This window comes from Haliotis rufescens, unplaced genomic scaffold, assembly GCF_023055435.1.
Source record: "Haliotis rufescens isolate VD_foot unplaced genomic scaffold, xgHalRufe1.0.p SCAF_4, whole genome shotgun sequence".
NCBI lineage: Eukaryota > Metazoa > Mollusca > Gastropoda > Lepetellida > Haliotidae > Haliotis > Haliotis rufescens.
Window position 1 is genome coordinate 64,043,708 of NW_025964112.1, and position 24,073 is coordinate 64,067,780.

At 45.0% G+C, this 24,073-nt stretch overlaps 2 protein-coding genes across 3 annotated transcripts; one reads left to right on the forward strand and one right to left on the reverse strand.

The window, feature by feature from the left end:
- Nucleotides 1–924: 924 nt before the first annotated feature.
- LOC124152895 (carboxylesterase 5A-like) lies at nt 925–8,314 on the forward strand. 2 transcript variants are annotated; one of them, XM_046525963.2, is made up of 5 exons: nt 925–1,480; nt 3,346–4,862; nt 5,788–6,035; nt 6,513–6,547; nt 7,261–8,314. In XM_046525963.2, exons 2-5 carry the CDS (start codon nt 3,391–3,393, stop codon nt 7,489–7,491), a joined length of 1,986 nt encoding a protein of 661 aa, XP_046381919.2. In that variant the 5' UTR covers nt 925–1,480; nt 3,346–3,390; the 3' UTR covers nt 7,492–8,314. The 2 variants fall into 2 exon arrangements, with proteins under 2 accessions (XP_046381919.2, XP_046381918.2); XM_046525962.2 differs by lacking the exon at nt 925–1,480 and adding an exon at nt 2,851–3,101.
- Nucleotides 8,315–8,623: 309 nt separating this feature from the next.
- On the reverse strand, nt 8,624–22,344 carry LOC124152873 (N-acetylated-alpha-linked acidic dipeptidase 2-like). The gene is made up of 18 exons (XM_046525925.2): nt 22,053–22,344; nt 20,992–21,280; nt 19,978–20,100; nt 19,598–19,781; nt 19,286–19,382; nt 18,809–18,895; nt 16,931–17,016; nt 16,662–16,781; nt 15,982–16,067; nt 15,750–15,813; nt 15,305–15,372; nt 15,090–15,187; nt 13,638–13,728; nt 12,694–12,783; nt 11,552–11,717; nt 10,413–10,497; nt 9,614–9,706; nt 8,624–8,871 (listed from the first exon to the last, which is right to left on the reverse strand). Exons 1-18 carry the CDS (start codon nt 22,289–22,291, stop codon nt 8,679–8,681), a joined length of 2,259 nt encoding a protein of 752 aa, XP_046381881.2. The 5' UTR covers nt 22,292–22,344; the 3' UTR covers nt 8,624–8,678.
- Between the last annotated feature and the right edge of the window lie 1,729 nt (nt 22,345–24,073).

Consider the following 24,073-nt stretch of genomic DNA (forward strand, 5'->3'; position numbering starts at 1 on the left):
CTAGGTCAAAACATCATCCGGGTCACATAGACCGGCCTTGAACTTCAGCAGACAGCGGCATACACCAGACAACCAGTACAACAAAAATGTGGGTGATGGTGAACATAAATCTTTACTGGGTACTCCTTACAATTTAAGATAAACCCCAAAGCATCTTTACAGATACTTTTAGGCTTAATGTCATATTTATTTGTCATGGTAACGGGACGTTGCACAACAAATAAAGAAAACTAAATCAATATTGATGATAAACTAGTAACTCCATACAATATCCAATTAATTCGAGGAACCGTAGACTGTGGATGCAGACATCTGTCTAATCCGACATTCTGTCTAATCCGTCAAAACGATTTGGTCCCAGGACAGCCCAAGTATTATTTGTATGTGTATAATTATTCTGGGTCTTGTTCAAGCGCGTGTCTGTACATATCTGGAAAAGAAATAATTGAAAAAATGTTTTCTATTTGTTTCGCGATATGTTTGACCTGGGCCTTATTGAATTGGTTGTTTTCTTATCTAATCAAACCACGGACTTGTATAGGTCCGTGATCAAACTCACCCGGAAATTGAGACTATCTCACTCTTGTACCTACTTAAAGTTTTATATTTACTTCCTGAGTTCCCGTGAAGGCCCGGGATAGAACAGGGCTTTAGCAACCTATGCTTGCCGTAAAAAGCGACTATGTTTGTCGCAAGATACGACTAATGGGATTGGGTGGTCAGGCTCGCTGACTTGATTGATCCGAGTTGCGTGTATCGATGCCCATGATGTCAGTCACTGGATTGTCTGGTCCAGACTTGATTATTTACAGACCGCCGTCATATAGCTGGAATATTGCTGAGTGCGGCGTTAAACAACAAACAAGCAAAACAAACAAGAGTATCAGTTTCGCGTGCCGAGCAAGCACCTGCCCTCTCTAGGCACCGGCCAGAGACACATACTGGGGAGTGGAGCTGAGCACTTTGGAAAACAGTTTTAATTTATCATTTGCTATATCAGGTTAAGAGCGTGGGTCAACGTACGTTTTTCTGTTTTTGTGACTGAAGTCTTGAAATACATCCCGCTGTTCGCTGTAACGGCAGGTAGAACAATGACAGCGTGTACACAGTCGAGTCTGAATGCGTGGAGAGCGGCTTTACCTTTCCATGTCGGTGTTAGGCAGTGACACAGCATACAGACTACGAATAACGGTACTCTAGTATGTCGGTGACTAGTCAGGACAATCAGCTGTATCAACTGGATACGTAGTTGTGTCGTTGTTTTCTCAGTGCTGTGGAGGCAGAAAGGTTGCAGCGTCCTGATACAGGTCAGTTTGAGCCGCGCGTAGGACGCACATACAAGTACACTGGCGGTTGTTGTTGATAGTAAGCGGCACAGTGGGGCAGTGGTAACTGTTAGCCTGGTTCTGTTTCCACTGGAGGCCGGCGATCTCCGTACAGGGATCAACACACCCTTAGGAGAAGGAGCCAAGTCATTAAGGTAAGACATCTCACTTCATCAATTAGGTGTTATATCAAGATCCACCAATAAGGTAGGATGGCGACGATGCTTGTCGTAACAGGCGACTAACGGGATCGAGTGGTCAGGATCGCTGACTTGGTTCATGCATGTCATCGTATCCAAATTGTGTAGATCGATACTCATGATGCCAATCACGAGACTGTCTGGTCCAGACTCGATTATTTACAGACCGCCGTCATATAGCTGGAATATTGCTGAGTGCATAGTAAACCTGTTGCCAGGGAAACTAACTCGTTTTAAAGAAACAATATCGTTGAAGCAGTTGTGCGTCTCTCTGAGGTAGGTGTAGGTTATTCTATACAGCAATCCATGTCATTGTTTGATAAGATTGAGAACGGTTTAGCTGGTCACACTGAAGGACGTTATCGCCGATCTAGCGTTCAATAAACATGTACTAAATACCTCTAGAAAACCTTTACTGTACATTGGCTAATATTGACTGTTACAAGTTTTAGCTGCGATTGCAAACTTCATGTATATGAATCCGCGAATTATCATAATGTGTAAGACAACGGCCATATTTACGAGGGAGAATTAAGTTTGAATGATACCCCAACCCTTGTTGGTGATACTTCTACTGTGTAATAGATTACTGTACACTGTAATATCTCTACCCTAGAGGGACTAGAGGGTTCATTGTGGAGAGTTGAGTCCATTCGGCTTGTCAGAAACATATGATCGTTGGTTCGAATCCCCCCATATGCACCCTGATTATGTTCTAGGTTATCAGCACCATGTGGGGGCACGGGTGGCCCAATCGTCTAAGGCGCCGCAAGTCGCTGTGCAGAGTTGCTTCCCTTGGGTACGCCAGAAACCTATGATTGTGTGTTCGAATCCCGGTTCGCCCCGATTATGTTCCTAGGTTTGTAGCACCATACCCGTGCTCGTGGGTTTCACCTAAGGGGTAAACGTCTGAGACCTGCATCACTTCGGGCTTTCCTCCTACATCAAGCTGACACAACACGATTTAACTGGAATAATGTTAAAAGCTGCGTTAAAACCAACTCACTCACTCACTCAATCACTCAGCACCATGTCCGTGCGGGAGGTTTTCACTAAACTGGTAAACGTCTTACACCTGTATTACTCCCTCACTCACGACTGCGGTAGTTACCTTCCCGCCGTTTGTTAAATATCTCCCGCAATCCTAGTCAGAGTGATGACGCTTTGACCGACATGTGGCCGAGAAGATAAATATATAACCGCTATCTATATAGATTGTCGTGTAGTTAATACCATTCATTCAAAAACAAACAGCCACACATACCACACATACGTCACACACATAATGTACATACAGACACATGTACACATCATACACCTGTTCACATACACCAACACACAGAGACCCCAGGCGACTGTCTGCTGATAGGGTGAGCTGTCCAAATTACATGACAAGTACAAGGCCTCGCTCGCTTAAAGGTCACAGATCAGGGATATGTCATGACTTTGTTTGACACATCTACATGTTCTGTCCCCATCTACGCACAGTATATACGTGGTGACATTCAACAACGCTTCCATACAGTAGATAAGCGTCATGTGCAACACATCTGAGGACACACACGCTGGATAAGAGGTAATATAGACCGCTATTTGTAGAGGTATTGTCATGTCTGTTGCAGCGCTAGTTTCCGGGAGTTGAAAGGCGGGAGTACATCTCGACGGCTTCATCGTGAACGAGGCTGTTTTGTGTCACGTCGCCTGCCGGGAGCCGAGCCGGGGGGCAGACGGTCATGTTTCAGTAAACCACGTTGACATTTTGTGACGACTATCTACACAAACAAAAGTAAATGTTAATTGAAAGAGTTTAATCTTTTCAGGGTTGAAAAAAGGTACACCATCACCTCCAAGAGCCAGCTCTCAAGATGGCGGCCATGATACCTACATCCATGGCAATACTCTTGGTGTCGTCTGCTTCGGCCCTAACGGAGATAGTGCAGACCAAATATGGACGCTATAATGGTTTTATAGAAGAAATGGAGGACGGAAATATAACTAAGTTTCTAGGAATACCTTATGCCAAACCTCCTACCGGGGGCAGACGATTCAGGGCCCCCGAGGCTCTCGCTGAACAGGAAAACATCACTGTCGAAGCTGTTCAGTTCAAACCGGCGTGTCCGCAAAATGAAGCCATATTCAGGAATATTTACGCCCCTCATTTGGAGAATAAAACCATGAGTGAGGATTGTCTGTACCTGAACGTATATGTTCCAGGCACTGTGGACCGGACGAGGCAAGAACTACTGGCTGTGATGGTCTGGATTCATAGCGGAGCGTTTCAGTTCGGAGCTGGATCTCTTCACGACGGTTCTCGACTTGCACTAACTGGGGATGTGATCGTCGTCACCATTAACTACAGACTCGGGTTACTTGGTTTCCTAGGAACTGAGGATATAGTTGCTAGGGGCAACTGGGGATTGATGGATCAGACGAAAGCTTTAGAGTGGGTGCAGGTAAACATAGAACATTTCGGCGGCAACCCAGGCAATGTGACCCTGTTTGGCGAATCCTCCGGCGCGTACAGTGTAGGACTTCACATTCTTAGTCCGCTCTCCCATGGTCTCTTCAATCGTGCCATATCGCAGAGCGGTTCTGCCATTATGAACGGTTTGAACAGACGGCCTCGAGAACGAGTCGTCAAAGTCGCCCAGTACCTCAATTGTTCCAATGGGAACTACCCCCAGTCAACCCTCAGTCTGGTCACGTGTCTCCGGCACGCAGACGTGAACGTCCTCGTCAAAGCAGACGGAAGCATCGCGTCATCAATAGCACCCTTTACCCCAACAATCGACGGACATTTTCTTCCAAAAGAGCCATTGGATCTGATGAAACAGGGAACATTTGCCGCTGTGGATTACATCATTGGCATGAATAGTGACGAAGGCTCGGCGACGCTCGAGACCATGCCTTCTGTGCTGGATGGTGAGGGGATGAACAGGGCCATGTTTGAAACATTCCTGTCTCGGACTTTTATAGCCAGATACCCATCCCCTCTTCCAGCACGTGTCACGGATGTCGTCTGGTCGACACTTCTGTCACACTACCTTCCAGCAGACGACACAGTGGCAGCGTACAGACGACGCTACTTGGATGCTTGTAGGGACGTGTTCGCCGCTCAAACCCTTCAGTATGCAAATTACCACTCCACCAAAGCCGACTGCTTCGTGTACTACTTCACCCACCGACCGTCTCGCTCTCAGTACCCAGACTACATCCGGGCTGCGCACTCAGACGACCTTCAGTTTGTGTTTGGCGACATCCAGAATCTGGGCACACGTGAAGAAACAGAACTTAGTGCTGATTGGATGGATGCTTGGGCGTCGTTTGCGAAATATGGGTATGTACACTACAGAAATAGTAGGTCTCGTCATGTAATGTAATGTAGATGATCGTAGATGAAGTTTGATGTGAAGTTGCCGGACACATATTTTAGAATTATCATTTAAATGTTGATGATTTAGTCTTACAACCGGGGGCACGGGTGGCCCAGTCGTCTAAGGCGCCGTGATTTACTGTACAGAGTTGCGTCCCTTGGGCACGCCAGAAACCTATGATTGTGGGTTCGAATCCCGATTCGCCCCGGTCATGTTTGTAGATTTTTCAGGACCATACCCGTGCTCGTGGGTTTCACCGAAGTGGTAAACGTCTGAGACCTGCATCACTTCGGGCTTTTCTCTCACATTAAGCTGACACGCCGTGATATAACTGGAATAATGATAAAAGCGGCGTTTAACCGAACTCACTCACTAGTCTTACAACTATGATCAGGGCAAACCACTGACGGTTTCATTGCCGCATTAGGAGTAGGGTGTGGGGTGTGGGCTATTGGGTCATGTGGACCATATGTCACATCAGATGATTGAGTTCGATCATCATGAACAAATTCACCACATATATATCTCTACGCTCGTATCAATGATCTAGCCATGAACTAGCACACCTTGCGCTACAGTAATAAGACATCTAGCAATTTTAGTGGACGAATTTCTCTGGTAAAACCCGAGGATTAATTTATATTTTCCAGCATCGACGAAAACGGATTATTTTTCACATAAATCCCAAAATATTTGATTCTCCTCGTTTCTGTTGCGTGTTCTTCTTTCTGTATATCGATTGAACAGCATTGACGAATAGATTTCGAAGATATTTATTGCTTAAATTTCAATGTGGTCATACAGAATAAATTCTGACCGATATAACCGCCAGTAACATTTATAAAACGATGATGCAACTTGATATGGTTTATGCCATTTTATTTGTAGAAATCCCAACTTCAATTCGAGTCAGCTTGAGTGGCAGCACTACAGTGAGTCGACGAGATCGTATTTGGAAATAACTGTAAATATGTCGGAGTCAAATTCGAAAACGAGGCTTTTAGAAGGCGGAATCATGCTATGGAATGATGTTCTTCCGGGAATAGCAACCATGGCCACAGGTCAAAGGCCACAGGTGTCAATGGCGGCTGCGGGCCAGGGAATGATCGCTCTTCGACAGAATATGATGTCAAAAGGTAAAAAATACAATTATTAATAAATAATGGATCCCTATTAGATCTATCGATGCAATTGTGTAAATACTGCACATATACATGTGCATACACTACACAAGTGTACAGCATACGTCAGTGCACTCACGGATGGTCAGAATTTGTCACTGTCGAATGACCCGTGAGGATGCGGGTGAGAATAGGTCTTCAGCAACCCATGTTGTCGTTAAAGGTGACTATGCTTGTCGTAAGAGGCGACTAACGGGATCGGGTGGTCAGGCTCGCTGGCTTGTGGTAAGAAGCGACTAAAACCAGACTCGGTCATTTGTCTAAGTAATCTTCGGACGCCGACAACGTCAGACGTTATTCGTATTTTCAGAAACTGGTTTGTCCGGCCCAGACTCGATTATTTACCACCGTCATATAGCTGTGATATTGCTGACTGTGCACAACACAAACAAACAAATAAACAAGCAGAATAAACGAGTTTTCGTGTTGCAGCTAGTGACAAGGACTGGGGGATGAGCGCCAAGCAGGTATGTATAACTACACACAGCCACTGTAGCGAAGGGGCAGGTAGCTCAGAGGTAAAAGCTATAAACTGAAGCGCCACGCTAAAGATAATATGAACCGCCTAGCCAAAGATCCACAATAGACGAACACGTGTGTAATAAACTCTTGCCTGAACATGTCACTTAAAAAATGAGGACAACCCGATTCTTTCATATTACTATGAATAAAAAATGTCTCATTTTTCTCATCATATTATTATTCGAAAACTTAATTTTGAAAGACTTTTCAAAATGATTTTCTAAACTATAGACAAATTTGAAGTGTAAGTATTGTATTAGTAATTTACTTACTATTCGTAGGGTGCAAACAGTGTAAAAATACAATCCTTTCAGTTTTATTTTGAGGTGATGATTAGCAACACATTCGTTTCTTTTTGGTCTTATGTAAAGTTGTATACATAAATGGCATGTTTCACTACGGGAAATTATTTTTTTGTAACTGGACATCGGGGCGGTGGTGTAACCTAGTGGATAAAACGTTCGCTCGGCACGCCAAATGCCCGGGTTCGATTCCCCACATGGGTACAATGTCTGAAGCCCATTTTCCGGTGTCCCCCGCCGTGATATTGCTGGAATACTGCTCAAAGCGACGTAAAACCATTCTCACACACTCACTCACGCGCTGTAAGTGAACATCACGGTTATTGTGGCGCCATGTTTGTTGTTGTTGTTTACAGGCCGAGGAAGTCATGCTGAGTCTGATTCTAGTTGTCACGTTCCTCGTAGTCATCTGCGCAGCTCTCGTGCGCATGGTCTGCTACATTGACAGGAAGCGAGTCCCGCCACCAAGAGGGTCGAGTTTTGTGAACGAAGCTTATGACTTGAACTTAATAAACAAATGTTCAAATGGGGAAACAGCCAGAACTAGATGTCCTCACAAAAGCATGGAGAGTGCAACAAAGTTATGATTGACACGTGACGTCATAATTTTTCCAAAGTAACTTATCATCTCATCCATGTTGGAACTCGTTTCATTTACATGACTGTCACATCACACACCTCAGCTGTCGTGTCGCGGAAGAAAAGGATGAAAGTGTTTTTGTTTTTTGTCTGCAAATGAAAGTGTAAAAATACCTTGAACGATCAAAAAGGCATGTCTTTCTTTCACGAAAGAAACGCGGCAGAAGCTCACGGTGAACAGTCTACAGTTTCACTATATGCATCACTACTCCACAACTTCCGGAGGAGATGAAATGAGCTGGGTTGACCGGAGTGCATGCCAAGAGTGACGGACGTTTACTATTGTTTGCGGCAGCCAATGAAAAGCAATACAGCAACATACAATGACATCATAAACAGCGTGTAGTGGCCGGGCTATTGTAACTATTGATCCATTACGCTCGTCCTTCGTCTTTTGATTTTATTTTTGTATTTATGATTTCGGTCATTTGGCTCTATTTATTCATGATTTAAGCCATTTTGCTGTATTTGTTTTTAATGATTTCAGTCATTTTGCTTTGTTTATTCATGATTTCAGTCCACTATTCACGATTTCAGTCCATTATTCATGATTTCAGTCCATTATTCATGGTTTCAGTCCATTATACACGATTTCAGTAATATGGCTTGTAATTTGTGTATTTATGATTTCATTGTTCTTTGGGTCTTGCACCATAGCCTCGCTGTCCTGTATCAAATTTGTTATGATGGATTCGTAATCGAGGTATATTTATTAATTGCTCTGATGTTTGTGAATAAAGCGATTGCTGCAAGAGGCAATCTTGACCAGTAGTACATTCCTGTCTGGAGCATGTGTCCTGGTAGAATCGTCTCGTGGTGCATGGATGTGTGGATTAGGACACCCGGTGTCTGGCCGTCCTGGTGGTACCTAGTGTTTCATCTCGGTCACTCAATGTTGAATCTCTACCGTAGAAGCTGTTCCCAAAACAGGAGATATTGAGGCGGTATTAAGAGACCGGATAGTTGTGTTGTTTCTCCCGGATAGTTGTGTTGTTTCTCCTTTCGGTGTTAAGTGTGTTCCCCAACTCGCTGATTGTCATTTACACGTTTGTCTAAATACCGTAACACCCAACAGTCATATTGAAAAAAAGAATATTGATTTTATTCATAAAGTGAGTGCCGATATCTTCCTGCGTCACATGAAATGTATCACGTCGCGCAGTGTCGACGTCGCTGATTGGATGGTAAAGAGTATGACCGAAAAGTGTTGTTTGACGTTCTCCCATTGGTTGGTGTCGGAGTCCTTGATATCGATAAGGAGGTCAATCAGCCCTGGGAACGAGGCTCCAGAATAGCTGTCCTTGCTGCTCGGCGCGAAAAGGATGTGCCTGTGTACATGAAGCAGGGTGAGTGAGTGAAAGACCAGAGAAAGATCCAGCAATACTTCACCGGAATCATCTTCACAACGTCAAACATTGGATGACATGGCGTTCGAAGCGACAAACGGGATCGGGTGGCTTGGTTGATGCATGTCATCGATCCCAATTGCGTGGATTGATGCTCATGATATCAATGACTGGATTGCCAAGGCTACCCACCTGTAGTTACTCCGGCCAGGCAGTCCGGGTCTAGGAATGCCCTCTCCAGCTGTAGGAGTTGGCTGACTTGGTTGATGCATGTCATCGATCAAAATTGCGTGGATTGATGCTCATGATATCAATCACTGGATTGTCTGGCCAAGACTCGATTATTTACAGAACGCCGTCATATAGCTGTCATATTGCTGAGTGCGGCGTTAAACAACCAACCAACCAACCAACCAACCAACCAACATGGTATTCTACAGATGCCTCCTTTGTTTTTTTCCGAACAATTTCTCGGGGTTGCAGTTATATACATATCCTGCTGAGTTGGCTAGTTCATACGTAAATATATTTTTTACCGATAGGTCTAATTATTCCTGTCTCAGTGTACCCCTAATTTTCCAGGAACGACAATGTGGGGGACTGAATAAAAAGTTGAAATGGAATTTTAAAACAGTTAGAGAATACAAGTAAATTACGAACTACGGGGAAATACGGATTATCTGGAGTGAATGAATTAAGTAAGTTGTGAGCCAAGACTACCCACCTGTAGTTACTCCGGCCAGGCAGTCCGTGGGGGTCGAGGAACGCTCTCTCCAGCTGGAGGAGTTGGTCATTCAGCTTGCGGACGACGAGGGGGCTGAAGATACGGATGTGGAGATTTGTTACAGTTACGATTGCCGTTACATACATTTTAAACATACTTACGTCTGTCGTAACACCCACTTTAAACACACTTAGGACTGTCGTTTCATTTACTTTGAACACACTTACGACTGTCGTAACATTCCCTGTGAACACACTTACGACTGTCGTAACGTTCTCTGTGAACACACTTACGACTGTCGTAACATTCCCTGTGAACACACTTACGACTGTCACATTCACTTTGAATACAGGCCTACGGCTGCCTTAACGTAGATTTTGAACACTGTTATGACTAGCGTATCACACACTTTGAACACAGATTGATATACAAATTTACGACTGTCGTAACATGCCATTTGAACACAGTATTAAGACTGGAAATCTGTGTATGGTTGTCGTAACTACCACTATAAAGTATGAATAGACTACCGATATTCGTAACTCACACTTTTAACTTACACCTGTCGTATTTCCCACTTTAGCATAGACTTGCGACTGTCGTAGCTTTTTCGAGCACAAAAGTATGACTTTCGTAACACCCACCTTGAACACATACTTACGAAGAGTCCGTGATAAAAAAATATAAAAATATAATAATATGAGTAGCAGGATCAGTAGCCTAAAGGGACGTCATGCATTGAATGTCATGTAGATTGTAGTAGCCGTACATTTTACGCCCTTGATTGTTCTTAACTTACTTGGACGTCTTCGTGTTGGCCACGTCCGCCATGAAACTGGCCGCTGCCTCTGTGAACTCGTCTACAACCTGGGTCAGATTGGCCTCTGGAGAGAGAAGAGTGAGTAAGTATGGTTTACGCCGCTTTAAGCAATATTCCAGCAATATCACGGCGGGGGACACCAAAAGGGAGATTCACACATTGTACCCATGTGGGGAATCGAATCCGGGCCTTCGGCTACCCACCGCTCCCAGAGAAGAAATGGGAGTTCATCTACGAATCGGCAGAAGGACACGTTTGAGGTAAAACATGGTGGAGGTGAAACGTGGTAGAGATGAGAAAACAGTAGGGGTTACAAATAGTAGAGTTTTTTTATGTGGCAGTGTAAATCTCCAAGGCTAGCATATGATAAATCTACACCAACCCTGGATTCCCCCCCCCCCCCCCCCCCCCCCCGTGTTTCTCGCAAAAGAGGAAGGCATGTTTTGTGGTGGCATAGTCTGTAGTGATGGGAAGTAGTCAGTGGCAGAAAATGATTGAAGCTATGGTAAAATGTCGAGGGCAGTCGGAAGCAGGAAGTGACTAGAGTTGCCTCACCTGGAGAAGTCTCGGGATGGGACAGGCTGGCTGTACCTAAATCTTAGCGACACGATGGAAATTCGGAGGCTATTACGACCTGCCGTGCGTCTTATTTATTCAAAATTCAGAAACTGCTGCCACGTATGTGTCCAAAAGTAATGCCCTTTTTTATTGTAAATCTAAAGCATTTGCGTTTAAATATAATTTATTGTTTATTCATTGATCTGTTTTATTGATTTCACATTTTAGTTCTGTACGAACAGATATCTGCGTTAAACTTTGTATTTCAATTTTGAAATCACCTCGTATCAGGGTGAAACACCGAAGAGGTGAAAATAAGTTGAGGAACAATGCGGTAGACTTGAAACGTGGTACAGGTGAATAACGGTGGGTTGAAATACGATAGAGGTGAAAAACGGTGGAGCTGAAACATGGAAGAGGTGAAATATTGTACAGGTGACGCATTGTCGAGGTCAAGTGTTGTCGAGGTGAAGCACCATATACGGGAAATACAGTGAAGTGAAACGCCATATATGGGAAACAAGGTGAAGGTGAAATATTGTAGAGGTGAAACATCTTACCATATCCAGGCAAGTGTCTGTCCAGGATGTCACCTTTATCCGCTACGAGCTGCGCCTGGAGTCGGGTCAGGGTCTCGGCGTAGTCAGAAAGGTTGAAGGGCAAGATGACGGACTCGGTGAGCTCCAGCGCCAGGGCCAACCACAGCTGACCGAGTGCTCGATGGTACTGTAGAGATACACGCGAGCAGTGTGATAGTTACTCGCGTTGTATACTACAATAAGGTATCATCATATCAAGTCAAGTCCAAGTTCCACCATGTGGGCCTTTCGTTTTTTAGAAAATGATTTTGTACTTCCGATTCTGATGCTTTGAACGAATATCTAACAAATAGAGATGACTATGCCAGGGTCTCGCCCGTGCCATTAACTTTGTAAAATGCATTTACAACCACCAGTTGTGCCTGGTAGTTCTAAGGACATTTGATTTAATAACTTGGTTTTCGTATACTTTCTTAAAAAATTCAGAGTATGTGGTCAAAATAAAAAATAAGATAACAATTCAAAAATATAAACTATGCTTTTTGCAATAAGTGACTGTTTCTGGACACGTAGGGGTAAAAAACAATAAAAGGGATGTATTCACAATACATAAGATAATAGACCCATTTGTCACTCTGCCTTTGAAAACACAAAGATTGTTTGCTCTCAGGACATTTATTACAGCCAAATACAGCACAACTTCATTTAAACATGTATATCATGTCCAGATAAACGGGTCAGATCGTATAAACTCCGTGCAGCCTTCCAATGTTCACGCATGTTGTATTTAAAGTGAATAGCGATGTTTTGAGTTCATGATTATTGTGTTGCTTGCGGAAAGCGATGTGGATCTAAATCAAGATTTAGATAATCTATAAAAACAATCTGGTTTTATTTCATGTTGGGCAGATACTTTGATGTTTCTCTCGGTGGTAATAAAAAATGTTGCAAGTTATTTCCCCCCAATTTGCAGAATCTGGGGACGGCGGATATGTACACCAATCTATTAAAAAAATCGCCTAACACTTGGGGGAAATTAACTGGTTTCAATATTCAGAAGTACGAGGAGTCTAATACACAGTCTTGTAGTATTTACTTTACCACTGGCGAGTCTCTGCGTAATAAAATTATCATAACAATATCATCCACAGTTTCCTTCTTACCGTAAAGTTTCCATCGACGAAATTTTTGACGGCGTAGAATGTTTCGTACTCAGAGTGGTACAAGGGGTAGGAGCCTAAGTCCCACTTGGTCTGAAACAGTCGACGGTGAAACGGCACAAGTTGTTTGTCATGCCGCCACGAGAAGGGCTGTGGTTTGTTGGGTTCAGAGATGTAGGTATTGAACTGGGTTGAGAGTTGTCTGACACAGATTCATACCTTATACACAGTTACACACAAATGTCCACATATGTAGCAGTTTGAGTCTTTGGACCAGACCACCAATAACTTGAAGCGACAGAGTAGACACAATTTGAGGATAACAACGTTTTTAACATAGTCGTGGGTAGTGGTTTTGTTTGTTTGTTTAGTGTTTAACGCTGCACTTTACAATATTCCAGCTATATGACGGCGGTCTGTAAATAATCGAGTCTGGACCAGACAATCCCGTGGTTGACACAATGAGCATCGATCCACGCAATTGGGATACGTCGACATGCATCAACAAAGTCAGCGCGCCTGACCACCCGATCCCGTTAGTCGCCTCTTACGACAAGCATCGTCGCCTTTTACGGCAAGTATGGGTTGCTGAAGACCTATTCCACCCCGGGTGTTCACGGGTCCGTGGGTTGTGGTAAAACATGGTAGAGGTGAAACATGGGCAAGTCCGAAACACAACACAATCTGTAGCACATTAAATAAGTTGTTATCCATATACTATGTCCTCTTTATCACCCTTCAACTTCATTCGTGACCAACTCGTGTCAGCCCGGGTTTGGGGAACGAGTCTTCTTGCAGGCTACGGAAAAGGGCAAGTGGTGACGAATGCCGTCAACTTCTAGCAAACAATTCTACTTGAAGCGCTCTTAAAATCTCTTACAGCCTGTAAACTGTCTGTGAAATGCCTGTATCTTTAAACAACACGCACAGCACATCAGCATGCTCACCACGTCGTAGATGTAGCCCATGTCGAGGATAGGTACCCCAGCTAGGCCCCTCATGTTGGCGAAGTCACTCCCCGACCCTAGGTTGCCGTATCTGCAACAGGTAACGAATAGAGGTAGCAATGATGATCAGCTCCACATGAAACTTTGTATGTTTGTTTGTTGTTTAACCCCGCACTCAGCAATATTCCACCCGGAACAAATATTGCCAGTGTACATGGTTTGGGCAAAACTGAAACGTTTCCATGGGAATAGGACCAATTTCGCTACGGGAACAGATACTCTTTGACATTTCCATCGCATGCAGTTTAATTTACAGTTTGTTGTTGTTTAACGCCGCACTCAGCAATATCTCAGCAATATGATGGCGGTCTTTAAATAATCGGGTGTAGACCGGACACTCCAGTGATTAACATTATGAACATCGATCTTCGCAAATGGGATACAATGACATGTATCAATCAATTCAGCCAGCCTGACCACCCGATCCCGTTAGTTGCCTCTTATGACAAGCATAGGTTGCTGAAGACCAATTCTAACCCGAATCTTCAAAACATAGCAGCCCCATCTCCTCAATCATTAATCATATTGTCTTTACCGAATCAGGTGACAGCTGACCTCATTAATATTTTTCAGTGTTCACCTTTCATCCCTGGTGTGGTCTATGCATCTAACTACCCTGATAACAGGTACTTTTGTTTTACCCCGCTCTTAGCCATATTCCAGCAATATCACGGTAGGGAACACCCGAAATGAGCTTTACACATCGCACCCATGTGGGGAATCGAACCCTGGTCTTCGGTGCGATGAACGAACGCTTTTATAGCTAGGGTAACACACCACTCCGACAAAACACATGGCCTATGCAGTAAAGGTTTGAAACAGGAGTCCTATGCCTATAGCTACCTTACTCATTGGCACTACCTTTTCAACAACATCATTTCTAGTTGAGTAGAAAGTATGCCATGCGCAGTGTGACTTTAAAACAGAAAGACCTAAAAGTCAAGCTACCTTGATAAGCATATGCACTTCCGGATTAATGACGTCACATCCGGTTTGTGAAAACATGTCTAATGCGAGACAACCTTAAGACAGAAGGTTATATGCCTCTTACCTTCATAAGGAAGTGATTTAATATGCGCTTCGAAATCCTGGTATTGATGTATTGACTGGGCTCCGCCATTTTGTTTGAAGAAAATACAATTGATATGAGAGGTGGAATCTCAATGGGAGGGACTTAGAGGGGACATAACTTGTAATAGCGACTGGTGGCGCTACAATCGAGCCACGAAATTCAACAAATTCCCTTGCCTCGGGAAGATGCTGCAGACGAACCTCACTTGACATGTCGACCTACTCCACACTAACTGCAAGTGTCATGTCAACCTACTCCAGATGATCTAACCCCATGTGACATACAGACCTACTCCACAAGCTATCTCCGTGACTACTTACATTGGTCTGCCCAGTCCCCTGCCGGCCTTGTCATGCGCCTCCTCCCTGGTCACCCACTCCTCGTACAGTGTCTGGAACTCAGAGTTCGGGGACTTCACCTGAAACATAGTCCCAAGAGTTCTAGACGAACTACTCAACCACAAGCCCACTGCCCTGCACAGAGCAAGGAGAACACCAACGCCACTCCATCCCACCCCACCCCACCTCGTGTTTACCTTTTGTGTGGCCGACAATGCTGTTCTGTACAGTAGAGGGGATCCACCAATAGTGACGCTGTACTGACCTTGATACAAAAATAAGAGAAATTTAAACCCCCCAAACCATTTGCCCTCTTCAATTGTCGATTTTGGTTTAATATAAAATATCCATATATTTAGAAGCGATTATATTGTTCATTGGTGAGGGACACAGACCAAGCCAACTATATGAGCACCGATCCACGCCATCGGCACACGATGAGATAGCTCATAATGAAGAAACTACATGGGTGATACATTTTCCCCGATACACGCTAAGTCTTTCGACGCTCGGAGCATAAGACGCTATGTACCATCGGAGATACCCATCGTTCCTGGAATCTGAGACGCCCCTACGAGGTTAGGAAGAATGAGAACTGGTGCAACACTTTACTTCACCAAGGTTCCCCCGTGAATTGTTTACCTACGACTGCAATGTCCACGTTCAGGTACGCCACCGCCCTCGTCGTCAACGTCTTCACATATTCCTGAAATGCGAAGTAGACTTTGCACGGTCGTAGAATTCCAGCTTACTGTGTACATGGGGTTAGAGTCGGTTTAAAGCCGCTTTTAACAAATTTTCGGCTGTATCACGACGCGTCATCCTGATGGAGGAGGAAAGCCCCAAATTACAAAGGGACAAAGGGCAAACTCACCTCAACAAACTCAGTGGATCCAATCAGTCCGTACTCCTCGGCATCCCAGCTACAGAGGATGATGGACCTGCTGGGACGCCAGCTGGCTGAAGTGGAATGAGTGAGTGAGTGAGAGAGAGAAGAAGAAGGAAAACGTTAGCCACCCAAAATCAAGATGGCCGCCATTTTACCAAAATAGTCTTTAGCACTCAAGTACTCATGGAAATGAAAACACCCTGTTTTGCTGGATTTAATAATCGACACAAAGCATTACGTAGATGTAAATACAAAATAACAAACCAACTGGAAAAGTACTAGTCTGGATTTGCTAGTAAACTGTGTGTTGTTTGAGGGACTTGGATCAAATTATCTAGGATTGCCAAGTTGAACAAGCCTGTTCCCTTTGAGATCACATGACGCCAATAATATAGCATGATCTCCAGGATCCGATGCTTGGTGTTAGCAAGGATTCCAAACTAAAACCGTCAAGCTGCAGGTGACAGTATCGTCTGTATTCAGCCCTACAAAACGACGTCTGTCCGGCCGCAAGACAACAACGGATGACAGCCAGAATGATCTCCCCATGTAGTTGTATGGGGATTCGAACCAGATTTCAGTTTAACGAGCTAACAGAACTCCCTAACCCTCACCCATCCCGACTTTACTAGGTTAACGAGTGCCCCTTCATGATGGCCACGTACTGGTATTTATGGCCTGTTTGAGAGCCCGGGCGATCTCCAACATGACGGCTGTACCACTCGACGGATCAATGGCTCCAAACACCCACGCGTCTCTATGATTACCGAGTATCACGTAGCGATCTGGAAGAGAAGACATTAAAGCAAGTAACGTTGAATGTTGATAGAGTATGGATGATAGGTACATATGAGTGTTGAGTGAGTGAGTGGGTTTGAGTGAGTGGGTTTGGGTGGGTGGGTGGTCGGGTGAGTGAGTGGTTGTGACAACGTACCTGGCTCTACTGCTCCTTGTATCACTCCAACGACGTCAGAGATCTTGCTCTGCTTGTTTCTGGTGGACACATTCAGTCGGACGTGTCTGGAAGGACACAGGACCAGGGTTAGCTAGTTTTATCGTATTGGGAACATAAATTACGTCTTGACTGACTTGAAGCATGCTGTTACTACAGCATGTTCTCAGATACCTACAAATGCTACATGAAAGCAGCCCCATTATATCTCACCGAACTACTGCCTAAATACAAGCCTTCCAGATCTCTCCGTTCACAGAATAACCACCTGTTTCTAGTCCCGGAAAGCCGTCTCAAAACCTTTGGTCAGAGATCTTTCAAAGTGACATCACGAAATATGGACATGGCAAACTAAGGCGACCTTTATTGTTTCGGAACTGCCCGTTTATGTCTGTTTTCGAGATACAGATGTCAGACATGCAGCTGAAACTTTAGTAGCATTAAATTTGATTTCAAAGTTCATCTGATGCGACCCCCCTTTGGTTTGTCAGATATATATACAGGATTCATGGGTTAATTGAAGGCATTGTTTGCTATAATATTAGCATTATATCATTTTTATACTTATTTGCACATAACTACATTTGCAAGTGGCTAAATGTCTCATTCGTTCAATAATGTTTGAAATAATGTTTAATATGGTTTCTTGTTACTATAATCTAACGTACACGGTGTTATCAGTTGGTTATAACTTTCCTCACAATTGTTATTTTGGATAGGAAATATTTCAAACTCGTTTTATTTCCTGCATATCGTCATTTACCCTTTGCTGCTAAACTGTTTAACAATCTAACTAAAATCAGATCTTAGTTCCCGCTTCCGCTAAACAAAGATGTAGGGATATCGGGGCAAGTCAGAACGACCTTACACCCGACCAATCAGAGCGTCGCTTACCAGACCAGGAAAGATACTCTCAGAATGTGTTTACTTATCATGAATTCTCAAAACATTTAACATGGGGTATTCCGAACGACGGGCTTCAGGACTGAATCCATCAAAATCATCGTCTTTCTCTTGCTTCAAGGGAAAACCATTTGAACGCAGGAGACATTTCACATTACCCATGGAAGTGCTTTCAACAAACCAGGCCTTGTATTGGACATTCGAAAATGTTCTTTGTTCAATTTTCAAATTTTGAATCGAGAATTTGTCAAAATATTTTTCAAAGCGAAGTCCGAAACTAGTGCCGTACAGTTCGAGAAAACTGCTTTCTGATAGGCTTATGTAGACTTCGTGTTAATCATTTAATTGGTCGGTAAAAAAATCGCGAAATGTCGTTCTGACGACACTTGTAATGGGATGATGTCCTCAGACCGTTGTTTTGCCACAGCGAGAACGAAGATCTGACTTGAATGAGATTGTACCGTTTAAACAATTGTAGTCATACCCTTGTCATTGATACTCATCACGTTCAGCACTAAGATTTAATGGGAAACAAATGATTGTTTCCGACTATACTTATACATATACATTGGATGCCTCCATTGGGTACAGTAGTTACCCGCGAAGATCCGGGGTAGAATAGGTCTTCAGCAACCCATGCTTGCCGTAAAAGGCGACCATGCTTATCGTTAGAGGCGACTAACGGGATTTGGTGGTCGGGCTCGTTGACTTGGTTGATGCATGTCATCGTATCCCAATTGCGTGGATCGATGCTCATGAGGTCAATCACAGGATTGTCTGGAGCAGACTTGATTATTTACAGACAGCCGTCATGTAGCTGGAATATTGCTGAGTGCGGCGTTAAACAACAAACAAACAAACAAACCAAAGGGTACAGTAGATACAATGTAAGTTGGAACCATGACACTGTCTGTCCGGCCCTGGTGTCCCCCTGTGGCGACAACAGCATCAACTCACACGCCATCACGGAAGCTGGGTCCCAGGTTGTAGGTGACGTTCAGGAACCCCCTCCATTCCGGGGGTGCAGGGGGTCCGGCCAAGTAGCTGGAACCAGGTAGTAGGGGTGGGTGAGAGGGTAACACATAACGGCATGATAATGGTACGGAACTTGCTGTAGGGGCAAGCATGTGTCCAAGAGTGGCAAAGACATCAGACATTGTTTGGCAATGTATTTGATTCATCGGATTCTAACATTTCACACTCTTTCTTCAAAACAAATAAACTACATATTCGTCATTATTTCCAGGTGGAATAAAACACAAGTCTATAAGATTACGGTTAGTACAGATCTCTTGCATAAAAAACTATTTTGGAATTTACTTTCATGTATGACAAAAGTACTAGTAACAAGTACTGACCCTCAATTCCCAACGCAAAACTTTACCGATTTGGGCTTATTGTTGTTTGACAACAGATTTGATATTTAACACATACCTGAGTATTTTCTCTGCCACCTCAGCATCGATGGCGTGGGCGGGGATGGAGGGCAGGGGAGGGACGACCGCGCTCTCCTGGATGCGGTAGGCAGTCGCTGAAACATAGCCTCAGTGTAGGAACGGGCTCTCTCATTCTTTCACAAACATGTTCCAATCCAACTTCGTAACATTTATTGGCCACCTATTCCCATTTCTGAACTAACCAAGATGTTTGTTTGGAGAAACACATATTCTGTGACGGCGCCATACTCTCTACGCTACCTACTGGGCCAATGGCTCGCTATAAGCTGGCGGAGTTTGAACCACGCACCTGTTGCTGGGTACCCCGGGGTCAAAGGATCTCCATCTCCCACATCAATGGTGCCTCTCTGTGTGCCCGAGGGGGGCAGCCACCATGAGTGAGGGTAGGGGAGGGTGGTGTTGTCCGGCGCATAGTCCTGTGGGTCGGAGTAGACGATGACGCCACTAGCTCCGTGCAGAGTAGCGATGCTAACCTGTGGAGGGAGAACCAGATACAACACATTATCATCAGTGGTCTCCAGCAACACAAGCACGTTACCCAGCAATGTATGAATGGAAAGTAAACACTGTGTGGGCTGTGTACGCCTCTGTTTAAACTGACCGTATATCGCCCTGCAGCTCCGAGTACATCAGGCACTGATAGTCTATGTAGTAATTATTCTTACTCACTATATCTCCTCTAAATATTCTGCCATATCTAGCAAGGACGACCTTGTTGGTGACGTTGATGGAGTTGTTTGAGAGGGTGACGTAGTCCTCCACACGGCCGTAGTTGACGTAAACCAGATCACCCTGGAAACGGTAAAGAGATGACACGTGGGTCTATGGCTATACATCTTGTGACGTGTTGCTGGTGTGACGTGTTGCTGTCGTGACGTGATGCTGGTGTGACATGCCGATGGTGTGACGTGCTGATGGTGTGACGTGCTGATGGTGTGACATGCTGAGTGTGTGTCGTGCTGCTGGTCTGTCGTGCCGATGGCGTGACGTGCTGATGGCGTGACGTGCTGATGGCGTGGTGGGCTGAAGGCGTGATGTGCTGATGGCGTGACGTGCTGATGGTGTGACGTGCTGATGGTGTGACATGCTGAGTGTGTGTCGTGCTGCTGGTCTGTCGTGCCGATGGCGTGACGTGCTGATGGCGTGACATGCTGAAGGCGTGATGTGCTGAAGGCGTGATGTGCTGAAGGCGTGACGTGCGGATGGCGTGGCATGCTGATGGCGTGATGTGCTGATGGTGTGACGTGCTGATGGTGTGACGTGATGATGGCGTGACGTGCTGATGGCGTGACGTGCTGACGGTGTGACGTGCTGATGGTGTGACGTGCTGATGGTGTGATGTGCTGATGGTGTGACGTGCTGACGGTGTGACGTGTTGCTGGTATGATGTGCTGATGGCGTGACGTACTGATGGTATGATGTGTCATAAGCCAGCAATGAGCAGTAAATGTATCGCGGCATGTAAAGTCATCGATACAGGGCCAGACAAACTGGAGTTGGATAGCATGAGAAGCAGACAATCAGGCCAGATTGATATCGATTATCAGCCCAAACTCACACTGAACGGCCTTTGTGACCACCAAATCCTCAGTTTGGCCAGCAAGGGAAACTTGGGACCCCTTGACCTGGGATTCCCACAGTAATTTGTATATAAGAGGCAGGTGAAATATGTTGAACCGGTACCTCAGCGATTCCAGCCTTGGCAAAAGCCAAAAAAGGGGGGACAACTCCTGTTTTGTTCTCCTCCGGGGTGAGTATTTTCTCCGTCTTCGGTGAAGCGTATATCGTGTTTCCAGCCTTGTTTATCAAAGACACTATGTTGGGGTTCTCAGTGTCAGGGTAGGACAGTAGTACGTCGTATTCCCGAGTTTGGACCTCGTCGAGGCCAATATCCCGCCAGTACTTGTGTATCCTGCTCCCCAACACCTTGTTCCTGTCTCTCCCGGCTATGTGGGGCAGCTCTGACAGCCATCTGTCAACACAATACATACCACAGTTTGCTTCTTCATAACTTTATTTTTAATTTTTAATTTTTACGCCGCGCTGTAAGTAATCGAGTCTGGACCTGACAAACCATGGGTTGATATTATGAGCAACGTCCCAGGATGACTACGTCATCAACCACGTCATCAAATCTGACCGCCTGATCTAATTTAGTCGCCTCTTTCGACAAGCATGGGTTACGGTGGAATAATTCTGGGTCCCCATCGGGGCATCTTGGAAGACAAAACAGAAGACAGCAGTAGCGCCAAGTGTCATCAGACAAATACCCCCCGGCCCCCACAAATTAATCTGGCTGTTACTTTAAGACCAACTTGATGACAGATATCTATCTAATCTGCCTGTCCGTATACCAGAGTAGCTATTGAGATATCAAAACAATACCATGGAACTGGGATTCGGAATTTTGTATTTCTCTGTAAGGTGCACACCAATATGAACAGAGTCAAAATCAAACGTGTTGCCATGTAAACGGAAAAAATAACTTTTTTTAAAAATGATGAATATGTGTACCAAATACGATTATATTTGCGCCCCACGTACCACATTGCTGAGTCCAGAACTCTCTCTAAACAGAACCAGAATCCCGCGTACCAAATTGGTGAGAAGCCTCGGTCATCTCGACCTTGATCTTTACACATTCAGGTTGAAAATCTAAATTCCACCAAGCGCATGCAAATCAACATACATAGGATTACACGTAATCAATCATTTTTTAACTATTTTCGTGGATACTCTCTTACCTTAAATTCTCTTCAATTTTCGTTTTGTTCACACCGCTTAGAATATTTTGTAAAATATCATCTTTGAACGGGTCTGTATTCGCCTGGACAGTTGGTGGCTGTGAAGCATCGCCGCCGTCATCGTCACACAGGACGTACATGCCGATGACGATGCCGACAGCGACACCGACACAGAGGGTGAAGAAACATATGACTGAGAAGCAGCATCTGCTGGTGGGTTCCTCCCGCTGACCGGCCATCTTGTCGAGGTGTTCTGAGTGGGCCCTAACCTGGACAGGTCTTCCCTGCAGCCACAATCCAGCGTTGCCCCGATACTCGCACCTGCCGTGAAGAAGAGGCCGTGTAGAGGTGACATGTCAAGTGGGTAAGACAGCTATTGGCAAATTGTAGGTTTTGTCTATTTATAATTTCTGTTTTGCAATTAGAATATATACGGGGATATCAACTAAATATTTATTTTGAATTTGTGTTTTGTTTACGTGTTTCTGCACTTTTTGCCATGACTTTGTTAAACACGATTCTCTTATCTCGACATGCCCCCAAATATTCCAATACTACACTCGTGACTGAGCCACGTTCAGTGAGGAGGAGGATCTGACCTCTACAGACAACTGCCTTGTTGACCCATGTGTGAAGAAACACCGCACGGGACTGAACTTCACGCCACGCCCTGATGGGTGTCTGAAGACATTATCGTCAGTCTACGTATATCCTGGCATGTCCAAGCTGTTTCATATCCCTGGTATATCCTAGCTGTTTTCTGTACCTGGTATGTCCCAACTGTTTCCTGTCCCTGGTATGTCCCAACTATTTCCTGTCCTGGTATGTCCCAACTGTTTCCTGTCCTGGTATGTCCCGACAGTTTCCTACCCTGGTATGTCCCAACTGTTTCCTGTCCTGGTATATCTTAACTGTTTCCTGTCCCTGGTATGTCCCAACAGTTTCCTACCCTGGTATGTCCCAACTGTTTCCTGTCCCTGGCATGTCCCAACTGTTACCTGTCCCTGGTATGTCCCAACTGTCTCCTATCCCTGGTATGTCCCAACCGATTCCTGTCCTTGGTATGTCCCAACTGATTCCTGTCCCTGGTATGTCCCGACTGATTCCTGTCCCTGGCAAGTCCCAACTGATTCCTGTCCTTGGTATGTCCCAACTGTCTCCTATCCCTGGTATGTCCCAACTGTCTCCTATTCCTGGTATGTCCCAACTGATTCCTGTCCCTGGCAAGTCCCAACTGTTACCTGTCCCTGGTATGTCCCAACTGTTTCCTGTCCCTGGTATGTCCCAACTGATTCCTGTCCCTGGTATGTCCCAACTGTTTTCTGTCCCTGGTATGTCCCAACTGATTCCTGTCCTGGTATGTCCCAATTGTTTCCTGTCCCTGGTATGTCCCAACTGTTTCCTGTCCTGGTATGTCCCAACTGATTCCTGTCCCTGGTATGTCCCAACTGTTTCCTGTCCCTGGCATGTCCCAACTGTTACCTGTCCCTGGTATGTCCCAACAGTTTCCTACCCTGGTATGTCCCAACTGTTACCTGTCCCTGGTATGTCCCAACTGATTCCTGTCCCTGGTATGTCCCAACAGTTTCCTACCCTGGTATGTCCCAACTGTTACCTGTCCCTGGTATGTCCCAATTGATTCCTGTCCCTGGTATGTCCCAACTGATTCCTGTCCCTGGTATGTCCCAACTGATTCCTGTCCCTGGCAAGTCCCAACTGTTACCTGTCCCTGGTATGTCCCAACAGTTTCCTTCCCTGGTATGTCCCAACTGTTACCTGCCCCTGGCATGTCCCAACTGTTACCTGTCCCTGGTATGTCCCAACTGTCTCCTATCCCTGGTATGTCCCAACCGATTCCTGTCCTTGGTATGTCCCAACTGATTCCTGTCCCTGGTATGTCCCAACTGATTCCTGTCCCTGGCAAGTCCCAACTGATTCCTGCCCCTGGTTTGTCCAAACTGTTTCCTGACCTGGTATGTCAGATGTGTTTCATGTCCTTTATATACTGAACCAAATTAAAA

Excerpts from the sequence above, each read along its gene's own strand:
- LOC124152873 (XM_046525925.2), bottom strand. The coding sequence starts at position 22,291 with ATGGCCGGTCAGCGGGAGGAACCCACCAGCAGATGCTGCTTCTCAGTC. Across the intron at positions 13,729-15,089 it reads AGGGGACTGGGCAGACCAAT|ATACGGCAACCTAGGGTCGG; the intron begins GTAAGTAGTCAC and ends TACCTGTTGCAG. Across the intron at positions 9,707-10,412 it reads GCCAACACGAAGACGTCCAA|CCCCCTCGTCGTCCGCAAGC; the intron begins GTAAGTTAAGAA and ends CCGTATCTTCAG.
- LOC124152895 (XM_046525963.2), top strand. The coding sequence starts at position 3,391 with ATGGCGGCCATGATACCTACATCCATGGCAATACTCTTGGTGTCGTCT. Across the intron at positions 4,863-5,787 it reads GCGTCGTTTGCGAAATATGG|AAATCCCAACTTCAATTCGA; the intron begins GTATGTACACTA and ends TTTTATTTGTAG. Across the intron at positions 6,548-7,260 it reads GGGGGATGAGCGCCAAGCAG|GCCGAGGAAGTCATGCTGAG; the intron begins GTATGTATAACT and ends TGTTGTTTACAG.